The following is a 17901-nucleotide window of genomic DNA, read 5'->3' on the forward strand; positions in this document are numbered from 1 at the left end:
TTTGCCAAATTATCATAGCAAAAGATTGGTTTAATAACTTAATTGACAGTTGTAGAAAGCTTCTCAGAATCGCGGAAATCACGTCTAAGAGGCTTTAACTTTTCAAAATTTTCTGAGGCGGCATGCCCCCAGACCCCCCTAGGGGTATGGAGCCTACGGCTACATGAAATATGGTCCTCAGACCCAACAAAAAATTAGCACTTTCTCTTTCAAAGAACTTCCTAAAAGCCTGAGACCCCCCACCACATGAAAAACTGGGGCTTGAACAATATAGTAAACAAAAATATTGATAAACAGCCACCCCCTTTTGAAAAACCCTGGATCCGCCCCTGCAGAGATATCGCACTTGGCAGCGCCGAAGCCTTTCTGACTGTGTTTTCAACTCTTGCACTCTCTGGTGTAACTTGAGAGTCATCACCTTTTACGCTTTTTCCCTTGAAAAATGCTTTGATGTCTTCGCGTTTGGCATAAGTTGTAACAATTGTAACGCCAATACCAAGCAAAGAGATCCATTGATTTGTGCTGAGACCGCTGGATTCTGGCGGAGCCTCGGTCAGGGCTGGTGCCACGGGCGGAGTTACATTTCGCTTAGCAGATGTAGATTTCTTTTCCTTTTCTTTTGCAATTATTGCAGCAGCCTCGACAGCAGCTTTTTTCTGTGCTTCACGAGCCTGTTTTGTTTTTTCAGCTGCAAGCTTGCCAGCAGCTACTCGCTTTGGATTTTTAGCAGGCTTTGTTGCAGGAGTTGTTGAAGTAACTTGTGATGGCGAAGCCCTCAAGCCATTTTGGCTGTTCTGTACTTCTTGAGCAAACGGAGTTTGCGATTCACGTTGTTCGAGCTCGGCCATTATATAATGAGAAAAAAATTAATACTTAAATAAAGAATGCTTAGAAAACTTTTTTGGTCAGCATTTAATGAGCATTGTTCAGTAATTACTTAGCATTTTCTTAGCATTGCTCAGAAAAATCTTCAGTAATTGGTGTTTCTTTGGTTTGCAACTTTGTCGCTTCGTTTATATCAATGTGCTTTGTTGTGATGAGCGCAGCATTTGCAACGGCAAGAAAGCGGCCAAAGTGGACAGCTCTTTACTGATAATGTAGTCGTTTTTGAGTTCCTTCTGATAATCATTGACGTCCTTGATATTTACGGTCATACCAACGACTTTGGTTACAAGAAAAACAAAGCTGTCAATCAAGCTTTCGTTTGTTTTATTCCCAACGTATGCCTCATATCTCTTGAAGTACTTTTCAACTTCTTTATCTGTCCAGCCCTTCACCTGCTCGTATGTCAGCTGCACACCGATTGCTTCTTTGGCTTTTCCTGTTGAAACAAGGATTGCATTGCAAGCTGTTCACGCAAAGCAGGAATGTCAGGGCCTTGAATGGTTGCTTTCATTGCGCTTTGTGTACTTTCTGGTTCAGCTCCTAGCAGTTCCATTACGGAAGCACTTGCAGCGTGGTTCACGCTCTCGGAAGGGGAAGTTGCGAACGGGTCAGCCATTTATTACTCTAAAAAATATGTTCAATAAAAAAATGTTGTGCCGTAAGGGTGGCGATGAGAAATGACAAGATGCGAAAACTTATTTTTTTCAGCTTTAACATGAGTTCTTTGGAATCCTCATAGGTAAGTTCGCCAGCGTAATCCTCAAAGATTGCCTTCGTGGTCTTGGCAGAGGGGGTGTAAAAGAAAACAATTGCCGCAACATTTTCGCGGAATGAGGCTGTTATGCTTGTCATTTTTTCGACGTTTTTGCTTGTTTACAAGCTAAAATAGTAGAATAGGGGTTAGTGGACAAGATTTGGAATTACATATTTGTAAACTCTCAAGGGACTTTTTTAATTTCTCAAGGGACTGTTTTAATTTCTCAAGGGATTACTTTCCGCTGTGGGTGATCACTTGCCATCTCGTGGAAAAAACGTGACTTGTCACATTGACAAACGTTATATAACAATTTTAAAAGTGACATGTCAGCTTTCTTATCTCAACGCAAGTGTGTCTGAAAGGCGATCTATAAAAAGCGTCGCACAAACAATGGATTGCGTAACTAAAACACGAATAAATAATCACTAGCACTTACATCGTTTAAAAATTACAAACGTCAAAAATAAACCATACCAAAAAACTCGCTCTTTTCAAAGATATTATTGAAGTTAAAACAAATGCAAGAGATGGGGGCTTCTTTTAGCTTAGGAGCGGTTAATTATTTGTGACGTTGTCGATGTTTCCGGTAGAGACAAAAATCAAAATAGAACGTGTCTGGTTTCAATTGCTCGTTCTTGAGAACGGCGTTAGCGACTGCTTGCCAATTTTTCGAGGCGATATTCTGCGCGAGAAGGATATTTTCACTTACATCTGGTGTTCGAACATTTGTTTTTCCACTGGGCCACAAGATCCTACTCTGGGACTGCGAACTGCATCTTCGGAACTTGGCCGTTGGCTGTCAGAAGAAACGTTCTGTAATTTTTAGCTCGCGGGAGAATGACCATTATTTGTTTTCCTTAGTTTAAATTTGATTTCCGGCGTGCGGTTTTAATGCTATTGTTTAAATGTGACAATTGACAAGCTAAGCAATCTGCGGGGTGTTCGTGGGCGGCATTTACGATTCTCAGAGATGCGTGCAGGCTTTCCCCTCCATTTTTGCCCCGCCGGCCGGGCGCTCTCCAGAAAGCCTGTTCGCAGGCTAAGAAATACCCGGCGCGGACGAGCCATTTTTGACAAAATTATATGGCTGCATTTTCTCCGCGAAGATAGGAAATTGTTAAACTAAACTACAAAGAAACTGTAATGATAAGTTCGAAGAACAATGCACAGGATAAACCTTCGACTCATACTTCATGCAAAAACGTCGATAACTCGAAGAGACTTTGATTTGAGTCAGCACCCATATGCTTAAACCTGCATGGCGAGCAGAGAAAGCAAGATTCACCAACTCCCCTGTTCTTCCCTTTACATCTTTCGAAGCAGCACAGTCGTCGAGGATGATAAGCGTGTTCGTACCCTCAAAAAGAAATCTTGAAAGCCTTAACAAAGATTCAACCTCGTGCTGCTCGCAAATAAAAACACAAAAGCGGGGATCTTCCACCGCAAAGCGAAAATAAGTCTTGTTGTGCGCGAACGTCGGGCAGATTAGCACGATGTAGTCAAACTTGCCGCGGAAAGGGCCACAAAGCTTATTAACCAAGTACAAGTGTTTTTCCTGAGTTAGTTGGTCCCACAATGAGAGCGTTGAAGGGTATGTTGGCAGGATCCATGTTCGTTCGTATATTATAAAAGCACAGATTCTAACTGTCTGCCAATTATATTCATTTGGGCGTCGCTAATTAAGTAAATGTGGCAGTTAAATTTACCTGAGCCGCTTACTTTCCTCTCTAGCTCAAGCTGGACACCGTCCTTTGTGTTCACAAGGCGCGTGCCACTTTCGTGCATCGAGTGGTCAGCCATGGAACGCAGATCAATAAGAAGGACAAACTTGTCTTCTGTGTAAAACTTTTGCAGAGTCATGTGCTGCGTTTTATTTTTTTCTTTCATGAAGAATCTTTTAACTTCTTCCCAAATGTCCATTCCTTCGATGCCATTGTTGTACAGCATGTTTGGCGAGCCGTTGACAGTGACGCTTACTTTTGTAAGGTCCGGGTTAATGTACTTTTCCGAGCTCCTTTTACCTTTGTTATAGTGCTCAATAAATAGGAGCAAGATACCTTTCAGGGACCTCCTCTGAGGGTTGACCCTGAGATTCAGACGTGTGTCGGAGCCTTTCTCAAAAGTCACCACTTTGTCCCGCTGGATGTGGTCGTAAGCAAACTCTTTGCCGCCCGAATAAGCGCTGAACGCCTCATCTGCGATTTCCTTGCTTCTTATCATCTCGTACTCCAGCTGGATGTTTGTCAGCTTGTATTTTAGATCTGATCCTCTGACAACAAGTTCGGCTGCAGCGAGCTTCACTTCGAACACAAGATCGTTGTATAGTGCCTGTGAATAAAATGCTCCATGGTCAGTTAGAATCTGGTGCTCCAGACGGATCCGGTATTTGTTACCATATAGCTCATTCAGCTTTTTTTCTGCTTCGACTCCTGAAGTTTTCTTATCGCCAGCATTTGAGCGAATTTTGTTGAGGTCCTCGCTCTGAATGCCTTCTGGCACCCTGTCGTCGCGCTCCTCCTGCGAAAGGAAAAAATCCTCAAATATTTTGTAGATTGCATAGCCCACCGTGTCCTGCACGACGGTGCCTTCGTACTTTACAACAAACTTGTCGACCAGAGCTCGGCTGACGTTGTCAACCAGAAATTTGTTGGCATGGCCTCCGCTCAAGTCGATGTTGAAGCGCAGCGCCAGCGAGACAGGCACAATGACCTCGTTTTCGTTCAGCTTTGGCACTGAAACATACAGCGTTTCCTCTAGATTGGCTTCTGTGCGGTCAAAAGTGATTCATTTTACAGCGCGCTCGGCTTTCAGTGCGCCGAGTATTTTCTCTGTGCGTCCCGGTCGAAGGTTTTCTTGAACAGCAGCCATCATTCGATAGGTTTTATTGTTAAATTGAAAAGTTTAAATTGAAAATATATATAAATTAAGCGATGGCAACAGGTCGTGGTGATTTTGGATACGAGGACCCTGCTTTGGACCGAGATCTTGACCACAACAGTGATAACGATGATGAAAAGGAACAAGAGGTCAACATAACCCGGGAATTTCAGCCTGGGATTGAATCCACACCCTACCATGGGGGTGAAGAACATGAAATGCAAACAATACAGCACGAACAAAGCGGGCTGCCAGATACATCATATGATGAAATACCTTTGTTGGGTGGCTATATTAATCAAGATGACAAACCAGCACGTCTTGAAAAAACAAGAGTTTTCATTTAAAAAGAAGTTTCCGAGAGTTGACTTCGGCAAATTAGGCCCAATCGGTTTCAGCAAAAAGCCTGGCAATGATACTACAATCGTTTCATTTGGCGCAAAAGGTGGTGAGACAGAAATTTTAAAAAAAGATGGTAGTGGTCTTCTCAAAAAAGTCACAAACAAGTTTAAAGCCTCCCTTGGGCCAGAAGCAGAATCTCTGATTGCTCAAGACAATGAAGAAATACGAGAAACCAGACAAAGCTTAAGAGAAGCTGAAATTCAACTACAACAGGCAGAAAGAATTGGCACGCAAAAAGAAAAAGCCGCCCAAGAAGTGCGAGATCTGAGAATAAGAATCGAGCGAGCTCAAGCCAAGATTGATCAACTTGGGTCAAATGTTGAAAGTGAATCAGAATTACACGAGCTGCAGCAACGAATAAAAAACTATAAAACGGATTTTGAAAACGCAAAAAAATAAGTTGCTGCTCTTGAAAAACAAGCAAAGCAGAAGGCAAAAGAACAAACACGAGTCGACCAAAGGGCAAGCCTCGCTCCCAAAGAGAGCGAAAGAAACACTTTGCAAGACAGGCTCAACGACACAAGAACGTTGGATGATCTAAAAGAGAAAGAAGCCGAGCTGAAGCGACAAAACGAGGAAGATCAGGCTGTTATAGAGGATGAGAATGCATCCCCCACTGACAAACAGGCCGCGGAAGAAAGAGTTGCGGAAAGAACCGAGGAACTTGGACGTTTGCAAACGCAGATTGCGGAAAGAGAAAGGGCGCTTCCACTTCGTGAGAGGATCAAAGAAATCTTCAAAAAAATGGCGTGACAGTTACAGCGATCTTTCTTGCTGCAGGTGTCACGATTGGTGCTGTTATTGGGGCCATTACAAACTCTTTGAAGGCCACCGGTAAAGCGTTGGGAAAAGGACTAAGTGATGTTGGCTCGAAGGTGGCATCAGCTCTGCCCGGTCTTATTGGCTCGATTGTGAGCTTTCTTTTCAAAACCAAGCCATCGGTTTTCTTGCTGAACACACCTGGCTGCTTATCCTTGCTGCGGTTGTTTTCTTGTTGAAAAATACATAAAAAAAGACGTTAACGCATAAGGGCGTAGAGCAAAGCTGCAGCTCCAACCGCACCAACAGCGACAGTTGCTTTGTTTGTTTCGTGTGTATCATTGACTTCGACCTTTGTCGCTTTAGCGCTTTGCGTGCTTTCAGCTTCAGCACCTTCTGTGCTCACTGGTGCCAGAGTTTTTTTTGTGTCCCTTTGGGACTCCTTGTGTATAGGATTTGAAGGGTGGCTGTTTGGTGGGTTTACCTTTGATGGTCCTCCACCCATCAGTTTAAGAGCTGCTTTTTTGTCGATTTATTAACATCATTATTTACTCCAACTTTCATTCCTCCTACCGCCTGCTTAAGCTGGTTGTTGTAACCAACAACGCTTTCTGTATTTATTACCATTCTGGCGGGCATAAGCCAGGCACCTGGGCAGACGGCAAGGTTAAGCCGAACCTTGGCCTCATCGATGGCAAGTTGGTATCTTTGAACTGACTTTGCCAGATCTGGTTGCCTTATTGCGTCTTCAACCAACACGAGGAACTCACTTTGCGCTTCCTTTGCGCGTCCACTTGAACCAAGTATGCTACTTCGAACGTTCACCTGCTAACCCAGAATACAGTAAACAAAAGCCTCTATCGACTGGTTTACTCTCGACAAACCTGCTTGGGTCAACCCTTCCGTGCCGTTAGGACAAAACCAGTCTGCCTGTGCATATGCAGCGTCGTCTGGCTCGATGTATTGAATTAAGTTACCTTTGCTTGCAGCTCCCCCTTCATCTGAAACTTTATCGTAATCGGGGTATTTTGCTCCAGAATTTTTTGGTCCAATGTTAGTAAACCAGATATAAACATCACCAAGCCCATGATTGGCACCTCTTGTGAAACGAAAATCGCTTGACGGGTCGACACCGAACTCAGCGCATATTCTTTTGTACGAAGCCACATCGTACTTGTTGTCAAACTCGCTAAACGTTGGGTCGCCAGGCAAGGCGCTTACGCTCTGAATTCCACCCATCTGAAACAATATTCGCCTTATTGTAAAATAAACGTGAAAAAGGTAAAAATTACGCACAACCGGCGGCAAGCTGAGAGCTGAGTGCTCTTCATCGAAAATCTCTCGACTGATCCCACTGCCGGTTGTCGCGCAACAGACAGCAAAGTTTAGTTGCTGAGGCCAGTAGCCCATATTAGGGCTAGCAAGCCACCTTTTCGACTCTTTTCCTGATGTATGCTTCAGTTTTGTTTTTTGAAAAATCTCTCTTAATTTCGTTGTGAAATATTGATCTGGTGTGACGTAAATGTTAATTTTGCTGTTAAATATGTTTTTCAAACTCGGTGCGGCTTCGTGAAATCCAACCGCGGGAATTGGCAAAGATGAGCCTTTTGCGCCGCTTGGTGACAGCTGTTGTGGAAAACCGCCTGAAATTTGATTCACCCCCAGTGCTTTTTTCATATCATGGCTCCAATATTTGCTGTCCGAGCCAAAAACATTTATCAAATGGCCTTGCTTTGCCTTGTAATAAATATCTGCCGTTGCTGTGTGGTTGTACGCGAACTCAACCTGTGCAACAAATTTTGTTCGGTCAGCGTTTGGATATTTTGCAAGAAAAGGTTTCCACGCATCGTCTTTTGCCGCTTCAGAAATTTTAGTTGCTTCTGGGGTTTTCATCCACTTCATAAAATCTCTTTCTTTGGAATCAAGAAAAATTTGATTTAGAAATGTCATCAGCTCTCGGAATAGGCGGAGCCATTTTATATTAAAGATTTATTTTTCAAAAGATAATTATAAAGATGGTTGTGCTCACAATCGACGCGAGTTCCAACGAGGAAGCTGTTTACTTTGACCAGCCAATTGAAAAACCAAGGTTTATCAGCCTGCTGTCATGCTCGTTACAAAACAGCTGGCGTAATCTGGAAGAAATTGGCTCCATAAGCATTAAACAAAACAATGTGAGCAACAATGTTGCTGATTTTTTTCCAGGCAACTACAATTTTGATGAAATTACAACTTACCTGACTAATAAGTTCAAAGATCAACAAAAGCTAACAGTAAAAAGGGATGATTTTGAAAGAGGCTTTTCAATAACAAAAACAAAAAATATTGAAAGCTTTTCTTTTGATAAAAATATTTCTAAACTTTTTAAGAACACTATTGTTGATGCTGCTGACGCAAGAATTGAAGATTTTACTAAGCCAGACTTTTATTACATTCACTGTGATTTACTTTCCAAAGAAAATAACTGGTATAATGGAAAGCCAAGTGACATTCTCGCTTGTGTACTAATAACCGGGAAACCTTATGATTTTGTTCATTACCCTCAAAATTTTATTAATAATTCACGTCGAATCGACGCTGTTCAGAGTGTGAACAGTGTCACATTGACCGTCAAAGACAAAACTGGCAGTAAGTTTGACTTTGGTGGAGCTCCGCTTCATTTTGAATTAGAATTAAATTAATATTTTTTTATTGTATACGACCATGTCATCTGCTAATGTTTCTCCCGAGTGCCCCTGCTTATGGTGTTAGCGAAGAAGACAGCGTAAAACAAACACTGTATCCCGCTTTGCCAAATCAACCAGAAAACTTTAGGTTAACAAAAATCAATCAAATTTGTTCAGAATTTGACAAAGAAGTTGCAAAATTACAGGCGATTTGTCTGCCGCTTTCACTGGAGCGAGCAAAAAACTTGAACCAAAAATTATGAAAAATAATGAAATTACTTCTCTTGCTGTTGCCAAACGTGAAACTGTTAATAGACTTGTTTCTGCCGCTCTCATTGACAATAAAGTTGATGACAAAGAGTTCCAAATTATTTTGGATGAATATTCTCGTTACCTGGCTCTCAAAGAGACTGTTCGCAGGCACCTTACAAAAAATTTAAGTCAAAAAAGTCATCCCCACAGCCGGACATTGAGAAACTGAGACAGCAAATTCGACAACAAGAATTAGATAGGTTAAAAAAAAGACTATCAGCAGAGTCGAAATCCGATTTGAAAAAATAAACACTGGATTTAATCTGAGTGTTCAGAAAAATAAAATAAAGTTGTAGCAGAAAGCGTGAAATTGCGTGACGTGACACCCACAGTCAGGTGCTTGTCTGAACGCGACATGCAAATTTTTTTTGTGTGTGCGTGGGTGTACAAAGTCGGAAGTTTACCCGAATGATATTTTTAGACGTTGTAATATCATGACTCATCGCCAATAACAAACACAGGCTGTAAAAAAAAGCGGTTACTCTTGAGGAGGAATTTGTCGAATCCTCTCTTTACTACTGTTTCAATCAAGAGTCTTTTCTACCAATGTTTTATCTTTTGCAAGTTGATTCTCGATTTTTTGCTTTAGCCGTTTAAAGCTTGATTAACACATCGGCTTGTTTACAATCATGTCGCTTCAGAATATTCTAGACTTCCGGTATGTCACACACGCATACCAAACATGCCGATTCGCCATTGATTTTTAGCGTTTTTTTAAAAAAAAATTTTTTTCGTGAAAAAAAAAAAAAACATCAGTGCGAACAGGAATGTCAGATGCGATTTGGAATGTCCTTTCTATTGTGCGATTTGGTATGTGCTGTATAAGCAAAAATAATTTTTACGCAGGATTTATTTTTTCACTTCTCTGGTTGTTGAAACAGTTCAATTGAATCTGATCTATCTTATAAAATATTATTTTTTGGCTTTTAGGTTTCAAAATTTGGTTATGGTGTTTGCTTAAAAAATACATCCCTGACGCCATTTCTATTTATCGTTTTATCTTCTAAAAATGCACCCATGACGGCATTTCTATAACTGCGCTCTACCATCTAAAAACTCCTATGATGTAATTTCTATTTGTCGCATGCAATATTTCACGGTATATTTTCACGTTAGTCAAATTAAATATTGTTGTTGAATAAGTCATAACTCGCAAAACACACATACGAAGAGTTTCAAAATGATCGCTGTGTTCCATGCAATTTTCTTTATTTTCACCGAACTTTTTGAGCCTGCTTGGCAAAAGAATGTCAGAAGAATAACATATCAAGTCGTTAAGGCGATGGAAGAAGCAAAACAGAATAAATCACCCACCGATTAAGTTGTTTCCGGATTAAAATATTCAAGATGAAAACAAAAAAAACAAAAAAACAATTAGATTACGTCAAGGGAGTTTCCCGTTTCTTGACAGCGATACACCCACGCAATCAAAGTCACAACAATGACTTTCTTTGTTACTGCAACAATTTATGCACTCACCGAAGCGTGCAAGTCTTGTTTAGCTTGTTAAAACGTTTGCCACAACACTGCTGTCTAATTTTTTTAACTTTTCAATCAGCTCGTCTGTTAAAAAGATTGTTATTTGTTTTTCATTTTCTTTAGTTTTTTTGTAGGTTGTAAACGGTTTTTCACGAGATATTTTCAAGTTTTTCTTTACATTCAAGTTAAGTTCTCCACTTCTCCCTCTTCCCATCTTCGTTTACTCAATAAGAGCATTTGTTCAATAGGAATTATTTCTGGCACAGCAATTCAGCTTGAGATTTGTGAGCGCTCAAGCCGCAGAGATTTTGGGTGCCGCTCGCGATTTTTGCACACACATATACGGGAGTGGTTTTGGACACTAATCGAGACAAGGAGCGAGGCGAGCCCAGGCGAGCCGAGCGAGTTGTCTCGATTTGTGCCAAAACCACTCCCGTATATGTGTGTTTACAATAACTAACAATAATAAGCGCCCACCCTGTATATAGGAAAAGTTATAATTAATTAATAAGCGCCCAGCCTCGAATAAGCGCCCACCCCCACCCGCCTAAAATGAGGGCACAAGAGGAATTTTAATTATCGTTCAAGGTGAGATTGAAATTGACTAAGTACTTCTAAGAGACTATCCTGAAGACCGAGTTTTTTTTAGTTTTTCTACTGAAACTTTCAATGAAAATTTAAAATTTATCTTTCGTGCACCTTCACGTTTTAAAAAGTTATTACACATTGCTTTCTTGCAAAATAAACGTACTACTTGCTAAAACTGGTGAAAATTCAATAAGCGTTCAGCCTCGAATAAGCGCCCACCTCGAATAAGCGCCCACCCTCAAGTTCCAAAAATTTAATAAGCGCCCAGGGCGCTTAATCGAATAAATACGGTATATACATGTACGGTACGGTGAATGTTCTTGAGTTTATCTTTTCGACGTCGACGACTTCAGTAGAGGCAGTTGGCCACAATAGGAGCGCTTTTTAAAATAGGGGCGCATATAAGAATGGGCGCTTATTAGAATGGAGTCGCGAAAAACACATTCGAAGGGGGGCGCTTATTTGGAAGGGGGCGCTTATTGGAAGGAGGGCGCTAAATCGAATCATTACGGTAACTTCATTAATATCTTTGAAAAGAGCAAGTTTTTTGGTATAGTTTATTTTTGACGTTTCATGAACAGTTCTAAAGTTAGTTAATTACTATATTGGGGACATAATAGTTCCCTATACAAAACGTACCTACCCGTCAACTCGTTGCTGCTGACCAATGTAATAGCGGGCTCCTAAGAGGAGCTTGACCACCTGTCTCGATCCCACAAATCCGTGAAGTCGTGTTTCGGAAGTTTTCCTCCGTTGTTTCCTGTTTGTGTGAATCAGCAATGGTAAAGTGGTTGAATAAGCGGTGCTGTTGTGAGGAGCTCTGCACTATAAAATTAATGTTGCCTAGGGAGTACTTCAAAGAAAAGAAATAATCCAACATGATTCGAACCCAGATGAACACCACGGAAAGAACTGAAAAGGTTGGTTCAAGTACTAGTATATATAGGAAGAAGCAGGAAGAAGATCGATATGGTAATCTTTCCAATAACCTAATGTAACCTCTGCTTAGCAAGTGAATATTCTGGTTAATAATGGTTACTAGCTTAATGCTATAAACAAGAATGGCTGAATTTGATTCAAAACGCATTGTGTTGTTTACAGCAGCGCTTGCCTTCGATAAGTTCGATTACTCGAAGCGACGCGTAGTGTTTTGAACAACAAATTTTAAGCTTTTAAAAGCTTATTTTCAGATTTGTGTGGCCATAAGATTAAGAACTGTGAATTTATTTGCCAAACATTTTTTTCTATTTTAATAGTGTTGCCTAAGCTCGTAAGCTTTTTTGTCATCAAATATAACAGTGCTCGAAGATTTCTTTGGTAAAAATTCATTTCATTTGGAAAAGCGGATCGAGTTACGACAGTTAACAACCATGCATGTAAGTTTGATTTTTCGTGTCATTGAAAACCGATCAATTGTAATTGTAAGTTTTCTTGTATACGGTAGGAGAATTGTGTGAAGTAATGTAAAAAGGTATCTATTTCTTCAGCAAGGTCTCTTTTCAGTGTTGGTATGACAGCAGAATCATATATTCATATAATATACATATGACATCACTGCAGTGGGTGCCATCAAGACTATGACCATCGTTCCTTTTTTAAGTATGATGAGTGGGATAATAATAGTCTTTGTACACGTCTTCGTTTTTTTTTTATTTCTAACAAAACTGTGCGCTCAGTTCTGTATAATGTGCATGTATAAATGAGTTTGAGGCAAATCGAAATGTGTGAATATTTTCCTTGGTTTGTTGGTTATCAATTAGTAATAACAAAAACCACAAGGATTTTCTCTTTATGTCGGTTAAATCTGTCTTTTATTTTAATCTACTTGCAAAATCATATTATTTTTTTTATTTTGCTGATGGGATGCCTGTATATGTATGTTCCAATTTTATTCTTGATGATTCCGTATTTAATTCATCTTTCTATAAAAATAGTCAGGTGGTGTGCTGCCTACGACCGCAGTGCATAATAATATTATTGTTACACATTTTCAAGATGGCTGTCTTTCACATTATGAGGTGACGTTCAAAGAGCTAAATTGAAGTCATTTTTTGTCACTGTTACAAAGCTTATCGTGCCAAAAAGGAATTCAATGGAAAGTTAAATTCTTCCTACATCTCCAGAAGACGCTAATGTTTGTAAACACCGTTTTGTGGTATCATATCTTGTTATAAAAGTAATAGCACATAATTTTGTTTAACCGAACGACTGTGAAGTACACTCCACTCTGATGGCTCTCTTCAACTATTCCTGGTGCCCACATTTCCAAAACAATTACCAAGATATTCCCCCATATTCCTAAGCAATAGACTGACTAACTGAGTAGATCGCACCCCAGCGCACCCCTCCACTTTTAACACAAACTGCATTAGAAGTTGACAATATTTTTGCTTTGAGATGATGTATACAGCTTTTGTTTACTTCTCAGATGACGGTGATGTCACATCACGGTACTGAAAAAACCAAAGCTTGCTTTGATAATTTAAATTTATGTGTTAAAGCTGTCCTGCATTATTGCCATATAAATTTGTTTATAAATAAATAACTGCTAGGATTTCTTTCCAGTCTTTTCCTGTTACTGATAGACTAGAAATTGTTTACTTTTTTAAGTTTTGACTAGTTACTACTATTTGAAACTAAATGTTGAAATTTTGTTTTATAGGCTAAATAAAATCATTCTAAGAAACTGCTTTCTTGTCTTAGATTTATGACAGTCAGCTTGGTTTTGTTCTGGTCAAATGATACCTCTTACAATAATGAAAAGGTTTTACAAATGTCATCTGCTTGAAAATCAGTGTTTTGATTGTACACTGAAGATCATATTGAATTGTAGTATTCAATGTTGTGGTTTGCAAAAAGAATAGGAAGTTTAATTGAAGATTCTGAAAAGGAGGGGGGGGGGGTAATTAAATCCCAATTCTCAGGGAATTGTTTTCTTAATTTTCCAAATTCTAGTTCTATTGTTTGTGATTCCCAGTCCCAGTGACCCAAATAAGATTTTCCCGGTGAAAATTTGCCTAAATCCCACTCCCATTTTACCCCTTCAGACCCCCCATAATAAATTGTTCTAAGTTTTGTTCAAGCTTTGAGCAACAGATCTGAGATCTGGTTTACAGGAATTAAATAAATGACGCAAAGTTGCATGTTTCTTTGCATTTTTTATTTTCAACAACCTCTTACAGTGATGTCTTTATTTGTGGCTGCTTGCCACACAGTTCCACTATAAATGTTTTTCTGGGCAGTCCATCTTTACTGGCCACATCCTTGTGCTCAAACTTTGTTATCTAAAAAATGATAAAAAGGAACTACTGCCTCCGAAGTTATCTTCTGCAAGCCTCATCATTTTACATTTCTTTTATATATTTCTGAAAATAGAGTAGTGGATAACTTTATTCAGTATAAAAAATATAGCAGTCACCAGTATGTTATCAGTGCAGTAGTGAATTTAAAGGAAAGTAAACTAACATACGTATAAAGGCCCCTAGCAGCAACACATCTATTTGCACACAATCTCACATTTTAAGAGCAAAGATACTTTCATGGTAACATCAATTTATAAGGTGAGGGCCTTTCAAAACAGAACTTTTGCTTGAGTTAACATTAAAAAACCAGGGCCCTGTTGTTCAAAGGGTGGATAATGTTATCCACCAGAATAATCACTATCCAGTGCAGACCTGCCAACCCCCAAGAGTGAAAAAACTGGAGGTGGTCCAAAAAAACCCTGGAGATTGAGCAAAACACCGGAAGATTTTGCAAAAACATCACATGACTTAAATATATACAGTACCGCTCAAATGTAAGTTGACAGTCTCGACTCGATCCTTGAAACTCGATCCTCGAGACTCGAGAGTTTTGAGTCTCAAGGATCGAGAAACAAGGCGGTCTCGAATATTCATAACTCGAAAGGCTTTCGAGGAAACGATTTATTTCTTGAGAAAAGAATAAAAGCCGCTCGCACCTCATGTACAAGTGTTTCGCGCCCACCCTCTGCGCATGAAATATAAACCCTGACATGTAACATTCGACAGTACGATATATTCGCGCCGATCGTAATTCCGTTTACTTACCTAAAAGTACTGACACAAACTCCTCCTTGAAAGTCGTGATCGACGAATTAAAATTAGAAAAGGATGTGAAAAGAACCTGTAGTTCAAACTTGTGCTCTCCCTTGTTAAGTTTCAACCCACCGTAAGTGCGTGATCCCTCTGCATTTTAATAATTTCTCCGATTCCAAAAATAAACTCAAAATGCTTGAATGGCTAGCAAAAAATAATTCATTTCTCGCTAACAGAACTGGCTCCTGTTTGAATAACGTGAGTTACATTAACACCAAGAATAAAATCACAAACGATTTAGAACAATTTATAACGATGCAACAGATAACTCGCATCAGATAATAACTCTTTATATCGAAATACAACAAGTGTACGTCTCAAATCGAAAATAATGTAAACTTCAAAAGCCTAAAATTAGCTAAACGCGAAGAAATTCATGAAAGAAACTTAAAAAATGTTTCAGTTTTATTTCCATTCAAGATGAGGCTTAGAAACTTTTCGAAAAGCATTTGACTTTGAAACTGTGCATGTCTGAGCTGTGCGAAATTTAATTATTCACATTTACAATTGCGCGTGTCAGCACGTATTAAATGAACCAGTTTAGGGTCCCCTACGTGAAAACTTTTTCGGCTTATTGATCCATGTTGCAATTTTTAGAACTTCAGGAAATTGTGTTTTGATGTTAATTTATTTATTAGACTGGTCATTAGGCTATACAAACATTTCATTTCTTTTCACATGTGCATTTCAGCTTAATCAAAGTTAGTTTTGGGTTTTACTAAGCGGGGCCTCCCCGTATAGGCCAAGATAGGGAGTGCCCCCGCGGTAGAGTTAAAAACAGGAACTTACCTTACAGACCTGTCAACTCTCATGATTCTGCCGTGAGTCTCACAATTTTTTATCTTTTCTCACGGCCTCACAACAAGACTCCCGTTTTTGGAAGGAAACCATTTTGGAAACGAAATTTCTGAGGTGTCCTGGGGGGCGGGTTTTTTTTTTTTTTTTTTTTTTTTTTTTTTTTCGGGTTTTTTTTTTTTCCTTTTATCTTTTAATTTCACATGTGTATTACCTTGTTGAGTAAAAAAAGGAAAATTAATGGGGATACTAGTGTCATAAAGCAGAATACTATACAGTTAACAGTAATCGATAAAAACGAAACCTCGATCCCATGCTTTCTCAGTAATCTTTGCAAGTTAATAATCTTGATCGGGAAAAAGAATAGAATCTCACTACTTTTTGTAGAATCTCCCGATTTTTTTGTACAGGTCTCCAGATTTTTCGTCAAAACAAAATTAATAAGCTGAAAGATCTAATCATTAGCTTTAATTAGTCGGTGAACAAAGACCTTCAGCCATCTTAGCATGTACACAACTACTTGTCCACTGCTTAAAATTTTCATTGGTCAAATACAAGAATTTAATTAGTATAGCACCTAGTCTCCCAATAAATTTAACCAACTGAGAAAGACTTTGTCAGTCACTGTTGATCATATGCATTATCGCTGCAGAATTATTTTCCTTGGTCTAGTTTGTACAGTACCAATGTACATAACATATGATGCATGAGTGGAGTCTGCTGATGAATTTTCTGGCTATGAGACTATATGTAGAGCTGCCACTGATTTAAATCTCTGCTAAGGAAATAATCTTTTTTTTCATTTTTTATTAGTCCACTAAAGTTTCCATCTTCATCCCAGTGGCAAAACTCCAAACAACGCTGAAACTAATTTTTAAGAGCACATACTATTAGATGCACAGTCGACTGTGTGTTTTTGAGATAAGAAAAATGCTTTCGATTATTTTTATTTTCAGTGGTCAGGAAAGCTACAGCGTTATACAATGTAGGGTTGCATACATCTATAATTTTTGCTTACCTTGGTTTGCAAAATGGTCGATGAGCAGCAGTCGAAGATACCACATTTAGACTTTAGACACATTTAGACCTTTTTAAGCGGTCAGTTCCGATTAAAACATTAACTCCTTAGATCAGAAACTTGTCAGAAGTACGTTTCAATTGAAAGACTCACAGAAGCAGCGATATCTTGAACAAATTGTGGTCATTTCAATCTTCGCAAGACATCTTCACGCGATGGCGGTCACGAGTGAAATGAGCTTCAAACAACACAAATACAGTGGAACCCCGATATAACGATCCTCGATATAACGATATTCCCAATATAACGATGGATATTCTGTGTCCCGGCAAAAGTTACAGTAAAATGTATGGGACGGAACCCTGATATACCGGTAACGATCTTCGATATAGCGATATTCCCGATATAACGATGAGAATTTAGCGGACCTAACGTAAAATCCTCCCGACATAACGATATTATCAGAACACAGTCAGTGCACAGTCACAATTTATTTTCAAGACATCAAATTTAATGCAATAACATACAGTTATTGAGTGATCTCTAACGTTTCTGATAACAGCTATTGTACGATGATGTACGAAAATGATTCTGTGTTCTAAGCCTCTTTATCAAAATTATTCTCTTTATCCACCTTTAATATTCAGTAAAAAAAGTTCTTGTTAGGTTTACCCCGAATATAACAATATTTTCGGTTATTTTACTGCCATATCGTTATATTGGGAGTTTCGATATAACGATTCCTTGATATAACGATATAATTTTACTGTTCCCTTGGCATATCGCTGTATCGGGGTTCCACTGCACCAGCATGCATTGTGGTCGTAGGCCACACACCACCTGAAAAATAGTATTAGGGCTTGAAATGATATTACCAGTATACTACTACTTCATTTTAGAAATGTGTGTTCTAAGGTTAAAGGTGCTTGCAGAAATGACAAATTCAATATTGTGATCAATCTTAAAAGAACTTTGGTTATTTAATGTTAGTACAATCCTGCATTGAATAGTGGTCAACCAATTAAATGAGAAGGTCTTGTTGGATTCCATTGGAGCCATGTACCGGTAATGTTTTTTTTTTATCAAATAGGCATGGATATATGAGCTTGGCGACGTCTACAGCTGAGCTGGTTTGAGTCCATGGTGTTTGATTGAATTGAATTGAAGTTGCAAACACAAGAGTCAAGTGCATACAACGCAAGTAACAAAGCAGAAAGCAAAATGCACCTGGGAAGTTAAAAATGACCA

At 39.2% G+C, this 17901-nt stretch overlaps 1 protein-coding gene across 4 annotated transcripts in view; it reads left to right on the forward strand.

The window, feature by feature from the left end:
* The first annotated feature begins 11445 nt into the window (after positions 1 to 11445).
* Positions 11446 to 17901, forward strand: part of LOC144658794 (oxysterol-binding protein 1-like) — a 77286-nt gene continuing 70830 nt past the window's right edge. For all 4 annotated transcript variants that reach the window (XM_078519276.1, XM_078519278.1, XM_078519277.1 and 1 more), the window contains exon 1: positions 11446 to 11645. In XM_078519276.1, the coding sequence (XP_078375402.1) occupies positions 11604 to 11645 (42 nt within the window). In that variant the 5' untranslated portion in view covers positions 11446 to 11603. The remainder of the gene's footprint in view (positions 11646 to 17901) is intronic.

The sequence above is a fragment of the Oculina patagonica genome, chromosome 6 (genome assembly GCF_052425735.1).
Source record: "Oculina patagonica isolate OP01 chromosome 6, crgOcupat, whole genome shotgun sequence".
Taxonomy (NCBI): domain Eukaryota; kingdom Metazoa; phylum Cnidaria; class Anthozoa; order Scleractinia; family Oculinidae; genus Oculina; species Oculina patagonica.